This window comes from Gymnoscopelus braueri (assembly GCF_963280865.1).
Source record: "Gymnoscopelus braueri genome assembly, chromosome: 9".
Lineage (NCBI taxonomy): Eukaryota > Metazoa > Chordata > Actinopteri > Myctophiformes > Myctophidae > Gymnoscopelus > Gymnoscopelus braueri.
This window is the reverse complement of record NC_137610.1, coordinates 31,187,704-31,203,695: the sequence shown is the minus strand read 5'-3', so window position 1 is coordinate 31,203,695 and position 15,992 is coordinate 31,187,704. Positions and strand designations below refer to the sequence as shown.

Below are 15,992 nucleotides of genomic sequence, written 5' to 3'. Positions count from 1 at the left end.
GATTTCAGTGAGTTGTTCTGTAAAAGAACATACCATTCATTAGGTCTTCATTAGAAATATTTTTGAATATTTATCTTTCAGTATTATCATTCTAAATACTTCTATTTAGGGAAAAGACATAGGATAATTAACAGGTTTAAATTGTTAATATTCACATCAATTGCTTGTCAGTATCATGGTCAGTATCATGTCAGTATCATGTTAGTATCATGGTCAGTATCATGTCAGTATAATGGTCAGTATCATGTCAGTATCATGTCAGTATCATAGTCAGTATCATGTTAGTATCATGGTCAGTATCATGTCAGTATAATGGTATCATGGTGCTGACTATGTAACTAACTATGGTGCTGACTATGTAACTGACTATGGTGCTGACTATGTAACTGACTATGGTGCTGACCATGTTGCTGACTATTAGGGCTGTGAATCGTCTGCTATCTCACGAATCGATTCGATTCCGATTCTTGGGGTCACGATTCCGATTTTTATAATTTGTTTTCAAAATTTTCGATTCAAAAGCGATTTTTTTTTCGATTCAAACGATTTTCGATTCAAAACGATTCTCGATTCAAAACAATTCTTGATTCAAAACATAGGATTTCAGGATCTACTCCAATCGGCTGGCATGAGAACAGAGTACATGTATGTAGCTTTTATAATTGTAAAGGTTTAACAACTGATTATAATGTAAACACACAAAGGTAAATCCAAGATAATTTTTTTTTCTTCTTTTTTTGGGAAAATTTATTTTTTTTAAATTGAGAATCGATTCTGAATCGTCCAACAGTAAAATCGCGATTCGTATTCGAATCGATTTTTTCCGACACCCCTACTGACTATGGATCTTACTATATAACTGATTATGGTGCTGACTATGTAACTGACTATGGTGCTGACTATGTAACTGACTATGGTGCTGACTATGTTCATATGGTGCTGACTACTGTATGTTCTAGACTATGGTGCTAACTATGTTAATGACTATGGATCCGTCTATCATCTGGGGTTTGGTGGATATTTAAACCCACCTTTATCTACACAGTTCAATAGATTAATTCATCAATAGTTTCTCAAATTATCCATTTCATATATGTTTGACAGGATATTATGTGTTATGGTCAGTATCATGTCACATGATATTGACATACTGGCATTATACTGACCATGATACTACTGACATGATACTGACCATGCATGGGGACATAATGACCAGTACCATGCAGACACAATAACCAGTACCATTTACAACCAGATGTAGATGCTGCTAATCTACAAGGGTTTTGGTCAAATGTCATGAGAAAAGACACACGGCAATAAAGTAATCCCATTTCATTTGTTTATTTATAAATCCTCTCTTAACAATAATGGAACCATTTACAAAACAAGCCTTATGCAAATATAAAATTCTAGGTCTACATTTCTAAAAATCTAACATCAGGAAGTCAGGTTATGTACATCAACTGTACGTTATGAAATGAAAACAAAATCTGACATAAAGACATTTTAAAATGTCTTTATGTCAGATACAATAATACAATAAAAAAAACTCACAACACAAACAACCCACCAATCATTCAAGTTCAGCATCTCTGAGAGGCAAATTACTTCAAGTACATACACACATACAAAGCTCCACTATTGAGCTGTATCAAAATGCACATAATGTAATAATGTTAACGGTATTTCCTCTACAATTTGAGCTATGCATGTTTTAATACTGGCCTGACGGTTTAAAACTTCACAGAGAGGGCAGGCATACTAAGACACCACTACGTTTTCTTACTCATGCACATGTTGAAATGTGGGGAAAGGTTGACAATATCAGTTATTATCAGTGTTTGTCAAAACCAGTGCATACAGTACTAACCCCTTTTCTGTACTTCTGTACTTCTGTACTGCCAATTGCAGAAATTATTTAACCATAATGATGCAAAGTCTCTCTAACCTCTTTAACTGAGGTTAACCTTTTCACCCCAAATGATGGGTGAAGTCATAAAGAGACTAAAATGTTATGTTTTTAAGATGGTATGCAGGTAAGGGTCAGTGTGATGGTTTAATCAGACCTGGTCTTGGCATGAATCAACCACATTGCTTTCTTTACATTGAGTTCATTCCTTTTAGTTACAAGTACTGTACATTTAACATACAGTACTGTATGTTTTTGGAGCTACATTATGCAGAGCGAAGGAAGATTGCACCATAACATGTAAAATATTATCATTCATAGCAAGCATTATAAAATCAACCCCTTTTAAGAAGGGGAACAGGGCTGTGCATGCAGTGTAGATTATTGTAGCATCTTTTTTAGTTTTGATCCTTAGTATTGAGGAAACACAGATTGTCTGACACCGTAACATTGTTGTTTGAGATCAGATGACATTTAGATAACTGATGTCAGATTTTTGGGTCCGATGCAATCCCTATTTTGGACAGTCCTAGACCACCGATATGTAATGTTTTGAGCGATATTTCATCAAAAAGTTAAAAAAAATTAATCAATTTGAAAAACGTAGTTTTGATTAGTTTATATTTGAAAAATTTAACTAGAATGTTTTTTTAACCACTTTAAGAGCCCTATTCAAAATCTTTCAAGAATAGCCGATCTACAAGCTCGCACAACATGCTTGCATCTATTTTTGAAAACAAAAGTATTTGTACATTTTTGTCCAAAATAGGGACGCCAGATTGAAAGTGGTTAAAATCGGGACACATTGGCTGCATAATTGCTGATACCAATGTCATCAGAAAAGTCAAATGATGACCAATATATTGATCAGGCTCTATTAGATATTATCTTCGTGTAAACTCTCAAGTTGGATCGTTTTTTGGTGGTGTAGACACAGAGCATATGTTCATACTTTGTGGACCTGCTAGGCTGAGAGTTCCCCTTTTTGGTGCCTGCCACTGGCCATGTGGCCACCAAAGATAATTGACCTTTTTTATTGCATTGGCAATGTTTGGCTTTGTAGCGAAACAGCTTTCTACTAGACAACATTGGTTATTACAGTGAAAAAATATCCACCACTGACAAGGCTGTATCTTGGCATCAAGACAGTCTAGCAGGCTATGGCAGTTGGACTGCGTAACAGCAGTATGTTTATCTCTCTAACTTCCAGACAAGCTTGTGACTAGGCTGTATCCGTTGCATGAATTAGATATGATAGCAGACCGGGTAAAAATGACATTTTGTTTTGTTTGAATCATAGCTATGCTCAGATCAGTGAAATGCTGTTAGGTTCACTCTAAGTTCTGCTCAAATTGGCTCAGTTTAGTTCGCGTCATTCAGTTCAGGCAAATCGTAATACTCCATCGCACAGCGGTAACGACTGTCAACATTAAGTCTCCATCGCACGACTGATTTTCAAGCTAACAGCGTGTTGCGCAGTCAGCAATGCATTTTTAGCATGTTTAGCCGTCTCCACTCTGCTCTGCTCTTTAGAGTCGAGCTTCTCTCTCTCTGGAACCAGCTGGGTTGCTGTTGTAAGTGAACAAGCTGTTACTGGTTCACTGGTCCTGGCTGGTGTCATTGATACTGTATATGCACATGATTGGCACATGTTTTCCTCTTCCGAAAAAGGGCAAATGACAAAGCAAGAACCTGCAAGAGGACAGAGTAAGGCCCCAAGCGAACAATGTGATCGGTACGTTGCTCACTTCCACATACTGTATGACCTGTCCTGTGTGCTCTTCTATTCACTAACAGGCATCCAGGATAGTTCTGTTGCTACCATTATGCATCTGTTCAAGTATTCATTGGGTTTGACTGAAGCCAGGGAGGCAAATAGACCTTTTATATGAATGGCGTCCACCTGTATCCATTACCTGGCTTGTTGTGCAAACTCTTTTCCAAAATCTCTTTCATCCAATATTCCAAAGCTTTCAAATGGCCGACTCTGGGGCTGGTTCCGCTGTGCTGTCATAGGTACCATTGCTATGGTAGCAATGGGTGACATCCTTGAGTTTCTGCAGCTTGGAGACCTGGATGGTGTTTAGGAGATAAGAGAGCAACATTTGTTCAGTTTATTAATTAAAGCTACACTTAGTTTAACAACAAAAAATCTGTATGGTAGATCTGTATGGTAGAGTATGCTAATAAACTATAACTAGGACATCTGCACTACCCTTCCTTTGAGAAATATCGGCCCTGGTCTTGGGTAGGACATCTATGGTTGACAATGTCAATACAATCGTTTGAAGGCACACCAGATTGGACACTACACTAGATGCACCACCATCTTTATTGTTGTTCGGACATTGTTGCAATTACCTCTCTCCAATCCAGAGATAAGAAGAAGAATGGAAAATGGGCAAACCACACCCTTGTGTTTGCTTATTTTGTTATTGAAACAGTAGGAAATGTGGGTGTGTGCCAGTGTGGTGGGGGGAATGTCTTATGGCATTCAGTCCTTGGCAAGCAGGGGTAAGCTCATCATTACCACAGCATTGTCACTGTGTATAGTATTTATTTAATTGGTTATTGTGGATTCTAACACTTTGAAACACATTGTACCTTTGGTGGACAGTAAGCTATCTTAGCAACAAATCATGATACTTTACAGTAGCACATCAGATGCACAGAATTGCAAATTTCTTCCAAACAACTAAAACTTGTAAATACAAAACGGCTTATTATTAAAAATGCCGTCTTCCTATAATATGTAGTGTACTAACAAAAGTACATCTATGTAATATACAAATACAGAAACACACAACCAAACAACAGACACACATGAACACACCAAGACAAGGAAACGTACAGAAAGAAACAAAGGCCAACCGTGTCAGTCATACTAACCATTGGGTCTGTCTTTGAGCCTGTGCCATGGTTACTAGAGAAACCCACGTCCTCAAGACAAAGGTGGAGCAAATCCTGGTGGGTGGGACTAGAGGACCAGGGCCAGCTGGCAATCACCCAGTCAGTAGGATCCTCCCACTCTGCTCCAGCATCAGACAGCTGCCATTGAAAAACACACACAAATGCCACATATTATGAACTTGTACAACAACTAGTTTAGAAGGCTGGATTTGTAATACCAGCAAATGGCTGATTAAACATGTGTGCATGTAACTATGACAGTATGTGTCACACACACACACACACACACACACACACACACACACACACACACACACACACACACACACACACACACACACACACACACACACACACACACACACACACACACACACACACACACACACTTTTACCTGTCTCAAAGCCTTCACACAGTATGGGATGACAGCGTAGTTCCACAGGCGGGTAAACCACAATCTGGAAGCTTCCACTGACATGGGACAAGACAGGAAGAGACCTGGCCCTGCACGAGAGGATCACAGTCACTTTCAGACAATGGTCTTTGTCTGTTTGAGCATCTGTCTGAGTGTTTGTGTATGGGTAATGTGTTATAGTACAGTACCTATAGAGACATCTGCAGAAGTGTGCATATCCAGGAAGTGGTCGAGGTGCTGCCAGACAGCCAGCAACCAATCAACAACCTTGTTCAGCTCAGGGTTCCGACAGCGACTGCTTAGCTCCACTTGTAGAAGCTGTCGCCGTAGGAAACGACCCAGGAAGCCTTTCACGGGCTCCTCTTTACTGGACCACATGATCCAGCTAGACAAGCACAAGAAACAATGAGAGATGGCCATCAAAATTAATAAAGCTAATTTAAACCATAAAGACCTGAGGCCGATTCTAAATAGCAGATGTACAAGCTTGCAGCGCAGCACGAAGTGACGCGCTGTGAGCTTGAATATCTGCTATTTTAGAATAGTCTAAAATCTAAAATGACACAGATGCTTTACCGATGTTAATGGGTTAAGCACAGAAGAAGACTAATGGCACCCTTCCAACAGAATATGAAAAGATTGTTACAAAGTTTTTTTCATGCACATAATTCCCCCAATAGGCAAAACAAACAAAGCCAAGGAAGTCTTGAACAAGCCTCCATATTTCTGTAGAATGTAATAGTGGATAATAGTATTAGACGGTGGTCATAGGAGGACGGACAGACAGACAGACAGACAGACATACAGACCGACCGACCGACCGACCGACCGACCGACCGACCGACCGACCGACCGACCGACCGACCGACCGACCGACCGACCGACCGACCGACAGACAGACAGTCCATAGCCCTTAATGTTTGTGTACGCACAAACATTAACCACACATGTACTGTACCTGAGGCTTGGCTGGGGCTGAAGCTTAGCAGGACAGGTCTGACTCATGGTTCCAATGACATAGGGACTGGAGAACAGCACAACACAACACAACACATAGTAAGATGCTATTTTGTTGTTAGTTCTTTTCCTGTACATAAAGACCATTGGCTGTTAATTGTATTTGTCCATACAGCATGCATACAAACTGACTAGTGGTGTTGAGTGGTGTTACACAGCCCGTTGATCAGTTCAGTAGGTGGTGATGGGAAGTAATGGAGGTTCTCTACAATCACCACTAGGGGCAGCACTGTATCCCCTCTCCCACTGTTACTGCCCTTGTATTGCTCGCACAGCTTACAAAGAGACTGATGGACCTCCTGTTGAGACAACAAACACACACACGCACGCACGCACACACACACACACACTGTTTGTTAGCTCATTGTTTATTCAAAGAATTACCTGGAAATTCACCTGTATCAGAATAATTGCAGCGAAGCGGAGAGACACAGTTGAAACCTTGCACCCTGACTTGGCTGGAAAGACATGGCTGGAAAAATATAGCAAGATAGGGCGACACTCAAGTTTTGTTGAGAAGTGTGCTATGATTGCTAATACCCACAAATTAAAGATGACCCTATACTTGGCTTTAAAAAAAATCTCCCCCTTTTTTTGGTATTTCATTATACTGGTTAGATGTCAGACAGGAAGTTCTGTTTTCAACCACCACCACCCTTCATGTGGAGGTCAGGTCATCGTGTTTGTCATTCAGTGCCTTGCTCAAGGACATTTTCACATGGCAGATGAGTAGTTTCACATCCCCATTAAACAATTAAACCCTATACACTTCGTTGACTGGAGTCCCCCCAGGTTCAATAGTAGGTCCCCTCCTTTTAACCTCTATACCAAATCTCTCCTGCGAAAATACTGTAGCCGATCTACAAGCTATTTAGAGCTTGTAGATCAGCTCTTTTCACCGAATGTTCAGCCCAGAACAGGGATGCTGTGGTTAACAATGACACAAAAACAGAAAACCTGTTCCACGCACGCACACACACACACACACACACACCTGCACGTTGTTGTCCCCAACACTGAAGGTAGTGATTAGTCCTGGTGTGACGTCTAGCCCTTCCCTCAGTACAAAGTGTTCAGCCAATCGGACGGCCAGGAAACTCTTGCCTGTGCCGCTGGGCCCTGACAGAACCACACAGCGATGCTCCTGCAGCTGTGAGATGTAGTGTTGCATTATGGGTAGAGGGACCAGCGTCTCAAACACCAGGCCGTCAGGACATTGGAGAGATGAGTCTGGAGAGAGAAAGACACACAGTAGCCACTTAAGACGTGCTATGAGCTTGACCTCTATATCGTGTCTTTTCTGTTTTTGCTCTACGTTGAATAGCCAATCTACAAGCTCACAACACGTTGGCAAATGTCATCAAAAAAGTTCAATAATTGTTGGCAAAATGTAATGTATACATGGGTCTGTCTCTAGTATAAATTAGCTTTATATTTCAGGTGTAGCATGGCTATGACCTTTTCAGGTATCTTCAGACAGACAGACAGACAGACAGACAGACAGACAGACAGACAGACAGACAGACAGACAGACAGACAGACAGACAGACAGACAGACAGACAGACAGACAGACAGACAGACAGACAGACAGACAGACAGACAGACCAGACCAGACAGACAGCTACTGTACCTTTCAGACAGACAGATATGGTGTCGCTGTCTCCCACCAGGTATCCGCAGGGCAGTAGCTCGGGTGTTTGTAAGCCAGGGTGGCGGTGGATGTCTGCGATGCTGTAACCCAGCACGCTGTCACTGGACAGACCTAACTGGCCTACAGGGTCTATATGGTAGAGATACTCCTACCAGCAACCAATGAGAGAGGAGATACAGCAGGAAGTCAGCGAGGTCATTCGAATCATGTGATCAAACCACAGGAATTTAAGCAATTACACAAGTCGTTAATAAACTGCCAGTCTTTAATGCAGTAGTAGTTAACCACTTTAACACCATACTGTATGTTGTTGCTAGCTTGTATTCTTTTTGTTTGTTTTTACCTTGAACAGTCTCCGGACCACTCCATCCAAAACGTCCCACCTGGTCCGCCCACTCACCCGCATACAGCCAATCAGAAACTGCGTCTCATTGTTCTCCTGGAACACCAACCCAAAATAACATGCATGATTTATACACAGAAAATGAGTGTTACTCCTCAAATGTAGTAATTTTCAAAATACTTCCTTTTTTCACCACAAATTGAGACATCGCCAAATCGAGTCGAATAAAAACGACTTGCATGCTGTTGTCTTGCAGTGAAAATAACCAATCTACAAGCTCACACCACCCGGCAGCATGACGTGTTGTGAGCTCGTAGATCTGCTATTTTCGGTACAAGACACGACGCACAACTAAGTGTTAATCAGACTTTACACAGCCGTTGCATTGACCCGCCACTGCACTGACAGATCCAGATGTTTGTGATGTATGAGGTTAATGACCCGGCAACGCGATCCATCCAGATGTTTGTGGTGTACTGCAGTGGTTCTCAACCTTTTCAGGCCATGACCCCCCCCCAAAATAATATTTGAACTGGGGACCCCCAAAATAATCATAATTTTGAACTGAAGACCCCCCACCCTGACAAGCACTTGGAATTGTAGAAGTTGAGGCATTACATTTAGTTTGACTCGGTTCCACAGATAAATATTGTAAGAATAGCCGATCTACAAGCCGATCTACAAGCTCACAATTGTGAGCTTGTAGATCCCCCCCCCCAACCACTGATGAGTACAGTACCTGTGTGGTTGTGTTGCTCCTGTGAGACAGAGACACCACCACTTTGACATGTCGGCCTTCTTTCCTCCCGCCACTCTCTGCACCGTCCAACAACAGCATGTCTGCAAGATAAAGAAAAGACGTAGTTAGGGTTGGGTTCCGGAAACCGGAGGAATCCGGATCCAACATCGAGGAACCGGAATCGGTTCCATCACATTTGGAACCGTTTCCGGAACCGGTTTATCTCACTGTCAGAGCTGGCATGTGGACTTCACGTCTGCTATACAATTACAATACCGGTGTTTCTCAAACGTTATCATTTCAAGGACCATCATAACAAGGACCTTTTCATTGTCACTATTGCACATTGCCATGTCCATGCTGAAATGATATATTGTGCAATCCTAAAATGTACACAAACTCAGATCTTGCACGCACTCACACACGCTCACGCACGGGCACACGCACACACAATCTCTCTCTACCTTTCTTTGTCTATATCTGTCTCTCTCTCACACACACACACACACACACACACACACACACACACACACACACACACACACACACACACACACACACACACACACACACACACACACACACACACACACATCCATCCCATCTATTCAAAATGGCTGACTTCATTACCCAGGCCAGTAGACTCTGTGGCGTTTGAAGCGTGCTGGTTCTGAGTCTGACCCACACAGGGATGCGTTCCTCCTTCCACCACGCCTCCCCTATAGAAGCCGTTCTGCTGCTGCAGGGCGTTGGACTGCTGTGAGCCGTGGTTCTGGTATGCGTTGTGGTTGTGGTGGTTGTGATTGAAATGAGCCTGATGCTGGCTGACGCTCTGTGCGCCGAGCTGGTCTTGGTTCTGGTGGCTTGGAGTCTGGCTTGGATTCAGACTGTGGTGGTGGTCGTGGTCCTGTGTCTCCATCTTCAGTCTCATGTTCTCCTGCCTTAGTGCCTCCATGTCTCCCTGTCCGTGTTAATTTTTGAAAGCAAATTTTGATTTAGTTTAGTCATAGTCTTTTGAATAAAATGGAGCTTTAATCTGGTTAGTTAATATAGTTTATAATGATTTATTTATGAATGTTACCTGCATGCGTGTCATAGCTTCCCGTAAAGTGTCCAGTTGATGGGCCGAACTCAGAGCCTCCAGCCTGATGTCGGTCAGCTTCATCTCTTTGTCTCTCAGTTCACTGCGAAGCTGCATCACCGCCTCTCTCTCCTCACCGGCAGACACACATTCTGAGATCCTGAACACAATCCAAACATAATTCACACTCGGTTACCTACAGTCCATTAAAGCACCTTCTGTAGAGCAGGCCTTGGTGGGAAGATATACTGTATAGTGTTCATTATTTTTCATTTCACTTGTGTAATTGCCAGACAATTTAACAGCCCAAAAGTCAGTGAATCACTTGTACTTTAAGGTAAAATAAATCAAGTCCTCCACTCCATCAGACCCAGATATTTCTAACTAGTTATTGATTCCACTTAGATTTGGAGTACCGTGCAGATAAAGCCATTGTAGAAGTCCCAATTTTTACTGCTTAGTTGTTGTACTGTACTGCCGCAGTGCTGTTCCATCTCTGAGAGGAATTGTTTGGAAATGTCTTTCCTTTTCAGACACCAAATGGTTCAAAGAATCATCTGGGAAATATTGAATTGAAGGATTAGAGTTTTGTGTTCTTTTTTAAATTTGAATTTATTTTTGAGAAAGAAGGTTGTTGCAGTATAGTGGATAGTTAAAGCAGAGTTGCAAGATAAGGGACATCTACTATGGCTGCCATTGTATCATGAAGACTGGTGAGAAAGGGAGACAATTAGAGGAAGTCTTTGTCGATTATAAACATAAGGTTGCATGCCACATGCAGATGCATTTTAGTGAACAATCCATCACAGTTTCATCATCAAGCTGTGTGAGTCTCCCATGTATTCAACAAACCTTTAATCACTTTGAGGGTGAGGGGGGAGTTTGTCTGGGGACCTATAACCCGTGATTGATTGATTATTGCCTTTATATTAGTTTGTTTAATTTGAGGCTGACAAAGCCTGCCAGTTTACCGAGCCAAAGAGCCAGTCCTCAACAGTGAGCTGTAAGCCCAGCCTCCGACAGCAGGGGGCAGACAGGGACTACACAAACACATGTGCATAAACATAAAAATAAGAATATAGTGAAAGAAACAACTAAAACAGTTGGGTTTGACAGACAAGTGGCTAAGTAAAATAAAATATCTTTATCATCAGATATAATCACCATGCCGGTGATTTTGGCATGTTTAGCCCATTGACTACAACTAAAAGTACTTTGACACTACTGCTGACAATCTTCCAAAGCATACCGTAGTTTGTTTCTTTCTGTATCGTATGAAAATCTAATTGCAGACTAACATGACTCAATTATTCAGTAAATTCAATACATTTCTGGACAAAATAACTAAATTAAACGAATGTGAAGTCAAATAATAAGTAACAGGTAAATGGTGTGTTTATGTACGTTATAGGACCTAAGCTGGGAATAGACATGTGTGGATGCCTGTATGGTCCTTTAAAGAAGTGGTTCTCAACATGTGGGTCTGGAACCCCAGGGGGTTCAAAAGTACAACAAACTATATTATAAAACATTGCTCAATTTATCAAATAATATAAGAAAGAGGCAATTGTGAAAATAGCTGATCTACAAGCTCACAACGCCTCGCGTTGCGAGACATTGAGCTTGTAGATTTTCCCAATATTTATCTGTGGAACCGAGTCAAACTAAATGTAATGCCTCAACTCCTACAATTCCAAGTGTTAGTCAGGGTGGGGGGTCCCCAGTTCAAATATGATTATTTTGGGGGGTCCCCATTTCAAATGTGATTATCTTGGGGGGTCGCGGCCTGAAAAGGTTGAGAACCACTGCTTTAAAGGAAGTTGCAGCTAACTAGCCAGCTATAGACTTACAGAGAGCTGGAATGGGGGCTCCCCAATCCTGTTCTGATTGGATTGTTGGGGTTGTGTTGGTGGGAGTTCTTAGAGACATTCTGGTTGTGTTGGGAAGATGCCTTGGGACACGTGTTTTGTTGTTTTTTCTGACTGGAGGACAGTTTGGACATGGTGGGCAGAGAGGAATCGTCCACGTCCGATTGAGACGAGACTGGTTTCTGAGTCCTCCTCTTTCCAAAGGCCTGCTTGAAGGAGCTGCGCAGCTGGAGGAAGACAGTAACAAAGACAGGGATATCATTTTAGTTATTGGCAAAGGCGATTTATTTTAGCAGAAGTACTAATGATCTCTTTGCCTTACCTCACAGACCTGTCACATTACAGCGAGAGCAGACAGAAAGGAGGATGGCATTAGAACCATGGACCCCCCCGTATATACTGTATGGACAATACTGGGCAGTGTGCTGGGCACTCCTCTCTTCCCTCAGGAACTCAACTAGTCAAGACTATCAGAGGGGTATCGCTACCAACAGCTATGTTCTTAGAATAATACAGTGTTTCTCAATCATTGCATCATGAGTCATGACCCACTTTTGGGGTCACAGACAAAGAACGTCTCAGGAGAACACTGTTATCCGGAACAGAATGGTTGCGAGTTCATGAAGAAAGTACATTTTTGGTGTACCTTGAGTAAAACTAACTGAGAAGCACTGGACTAAGCTACATCTGTAAGCCACTCAGGTCTACACAGTGACAGCTTGGGTGAATGTGGGACCACCAGTAATTGAACCAGGATCATATTCTTCTTCTTACTGGAACAGTACAGTACAGTACAGTACAGTACAGTACAGTACAGTACAGTACAGTACAGTACAGTACAGTACAGTACAGTACCAGAGCTTTTCTTCCTCCCACAAATCATGACTTGTATGTTTATTTATTTAAACTGTCCCCAATTTAGTCGTTATGCCAAATCCCCTTGAACAATGAACTACACTTGAACACGGTTCGTGATGTTAATAAAATATGAAGCAATTATCATATTTATAAAAAAAACTATTCCGGTTATAGAACCAGACATTAAAATGAACCAAAAGTGTAGGTAGGTAATCTGGACATTTTTTATCAGGGGGGATAAGGTCAAGGAGTTGAATACACAAAGATGTTGGCCCCAGTGTACCCTGTGCACACACTGGCTGCACACACACAAAGAGAGCACATACTGTGAACATTAACCACTTAAACCTCATATGGTTGACCGGAATCCCTCAGGGCTCTATACTAGTGTTTTTTCTGTTTTCTGTTATTGTTGAGAAAGCTTTCGCTGAAAATAGCCGATCGACAAGCATGTTTATTTTAATGATCAATCAACTGATTGGAAATCTCTGGGTTAGTGTGATGGGTGGACATATATATATGGGGACGAGATAGATGAAGGCATCATGCAGTCATTCTTCCTACCCAGTTCTTGGTCTTCTTCTTGGTGCTGTTGGCATGGTTAGTGTGGAGGTCGTTGTTGCTGCTGCTCAGGCTGGAGGAGCGGCTGGTGTGGCTGTTGACGCTGGTCAGGCTGGTCACACTGTCTGTGGACGGCTGTCTGACCATAGAGGACCCCGAGCGATCGGAGCCTCCGCTGACCGGACTGCCCTGTTCTGAGCCTGCTTCTGTGGAAGGGGCGAGAGGAGCAGGGGTGCAACACTTATGATAATCGATTTAATCCATTAAGACCTGAGGCTGATTCTACAGAAATGCTTTCTAAATCAGTAGCTCTCATACTTTCAAGATTTTCTAATATCTTCCAAAATAGCAGATGTACAACCTCGCAGCGTGGCACGAAGTGACGCGCTGTGAGCTTGTATATCTGTTATTTTTGAATAGCCAACACAAAAATCTAAAATGACACAGATGCTTTCACGGTTTTAATGGGTTGTATGGGTTGTAAAAAGATATTTTTCAAAACAACTTTCCAAAATAGTGAACATTTCTCTGTGGCTGGATTTCCATTGCCAGGTTATAGACAGCGACTAAATGTGTGTTCAGAATCAGAATCAGAATCAGAATCAGTTTTATTGTCACATCACAGGTTTACAAGGTAAAAAAGTGGGTGAAATTCTTTTTTGTACATCGTTCCCATCGCAACGTTAGTTTCCATAGAAAGAAGAGGGGGGGGGGAGAAGAAGAGGGTGGGGGGCAAGTGGGAAGGAGATCAAAAAGAGAGCAACAGAAGGCCAGACAAGTTATCTACATATTTACAAATTACCTGAGATAAAAAAAAAAACTAAAAAAACTAAACTAAGGTGCCTGAGCATAGCAGCAATGTATTACGCAGCAATGTACATAGCATTACATTACATTACATTACATTACATTACATTACATTACATTACATAGCAGCAATGTAATGTGTTACGGAACATTAGCAATACCATTTTAGCTGATACCTCTCTAGTTTTAGATAGTGTGCGTGTGCGTGCATGTGCGTGTGGTTCACCTGGTGTGCAGGTTTCAGCCGTGTTAATTGCAGTGTTAATGGCGGTCTGAGCCCTGCTGTTGTGCTTCTTGAGTTCCTCGATGGTCCGTCTCAGCTCGTTCAGTTCACTGTCCTGGAATGTGACAGGAGGTCAGTGGTAGCCATTAGCCAATCACTAACCCATACCAACTCTGCATGACCCAGAGAGCATCTGCTGGGAACCTGTCATTATAAACGGTTACAGCGCTGGTTTCCTTGTCATGTTTACAACAACGTGGACGTGCTGCCGCATGTTACTGACAGAGCTGATGGTTTGGATTGTTCTGAAGCTCAGCGCACTGTTCCTCAAACATGTTCATGTCAAGGACAACCATCAAATTGTATTTTGCAGCTCACAACACAACTATTGTCTATTTGTGTATGTGCTGTAATGTTCCTCTACATAACATGTATCAGCCCTGTCTTGTAAATATCTACACATCCAAGGTATCCAGTGTTTCGAGAGGTTTTGTGAATGTTTATTACTCTAATGCAGCGGTTAAAAACCTCTTGTGGATCATCAGGGCCAACTTGAAAATCTTGAAAGAGTTTGCAGCCCACCCATCTGACTGACCACTTACCACGGCAGCCATATGGCTGCCATGTTAAGTGATCAGATAGGTGAGCCACGTGCATTTTCAGAGCAGGTTTATTTCAATGATCAATCAATCGATTGTGTTACGGCTTTGGATCAGTGGAACTAACGTAGTATAGTTCCTATATATAAAAATGTCAAGGTTTTAAAGTGAAATAGTGTACAGTACATATACAGTACACACACAGTACAGTACATTATCTCTTTCTCACTCTTTTTCCCCCCTGTGTTCCTCTCTCTACCTACCTTCTGTTCAGCAGCAGTAGTGAGGTTTTGCAGCCTGACTGTCATGTTGCTCAGACTTTGCTCAAAAGCGGCCACTAGGTGGGACTGCAGGGAAGGAATCACAATACTTCATCAGCAGCAAGTTTGACACTCAAGCGCTTAAACCAGTGGTTCTCAAACATGTTCAGGACCCCCAAACTGATATGTATTTGACGCCCATGAGAGAAGATTTGTGTTAAAAAAATTTCAAACATGTTTAAGATTTCCAAACTTTAAAGGTATCATGACATTCATTTTCACTTTTTTTATTTTCAATGTTTTATTTGGGGTTTTATGACCTCAATTACACCCAAAAAACCTGAACTTAGAACATTCAGTGGATTTTCTGTGGTCTGGGGTTTTCTGAATAATTAGGCTGAAAAGTAATCTGAGTTTGGCCCTTCGACAGTGAGGTCACAGTCGATTAATCCCGCCCACTCTCCTCCTCGCCCCTCCCCTCCCCTATCCTTTCCTTTGGGGGGGGGCGGAGCAGAGGCGATGATTGACAGGCAAAATCCCTCACCAGCGACACCCGCAGGCAAAGATTTCTTTTTTCATTGCAGTTGAAAAGGCTTTAGAAATGTGAGAGAAAAACACCTGCCATGGATCAGTGGAATGGAATTTTCACTTAAAACTTTTTGTACACTTTTGAAGGACCAGGACAAAGACTTTGAATGTGGTGTAAAAGTGAATGTCATTAAACCTTTTAAAAAAATAGCAGATCTACA

General features: G+C 41.9%; 1 protein-coding gene across 8 annotated transcripts in view; it reads right to left on the bottom strand.

Moving 5' to 3' along the window:
* Positions 1 to 1,325: 1,325 nt before the first annotated feature.
* Positions 1,326 to 15,992, bottom strand: part of LOC308092647 (neuron navigator 2-like) — a 46,705-nt gene continuing 32,038 nt past the window's right edge. For all 8 annotated transcript variants that reach the window (XM_080438690.1, XM_080438691.1, XM_080438692.1 and 5 more), the window contains 16 exons: positions 15,247 to 15,330; positions 14,388 to 14,499; positions 13,358 to 13,560; positions 11,918 to 12,162; positions 10,068 to 10,227; positions 9,617 to 9,947; positions 8,987 to 9,087; positions 8,248 to 8,343; positions 7,884 to 8,052; positions 7,247 to 7,482; positions 6,385 to 6,551; positions 6,194 to 6,259; positions 5,424 to 5,620; positions 5,215 to 5,324; positions 4,799 to 4,957; positions 1,326 to 3,981 (listed from right to left, as the gene is read on the bottom strand). In XM_080438690.1, the coding sequence (XP_080294816.1) occupies positions 3,883 to 3,981; positions 4,799 to 4,957; positions 5,215 to 5,324; positions 5,424 to 5,620; positions 6,194 to 6,259; positions 6,385 to 6,551; positions 7,247 to 7,482; positions 7,884 to 8,052; positions 8,248 to 8,343; positions 8,987 to 9,087; positions 9,617 to 9,947; positions 10,068 to 10,227; positions 11,918 to 12,162; positions 13,358 to 13,560; positions 14,388 to 14,499; positions 15,247 to 15,330 (2,535 nt within the window). In that variant the 3' untranslated portion in view covers positions 1,326 to 3,882. The remainder of the gene's footprint in view (positions 3,982 to 4,798; positions 4,958 to 5,214; positions 5,325 to 5,423; positions 5,621 to 6,193; positions 6,260 to 6,384; positions 6,552 to 7,246; positions 7,483 to 7,883; positions 8,053 to 8,247; positions 8,344 to 8,986; positions 9,088 to 9,616; positions 9,948 to 10,067; positions 10,228 to 11,917; positions 12,163 to 13,357; positions 13,561 to 14,387; positions 14,500 to 15,246; positions 15,331 to 15,992) is intronic.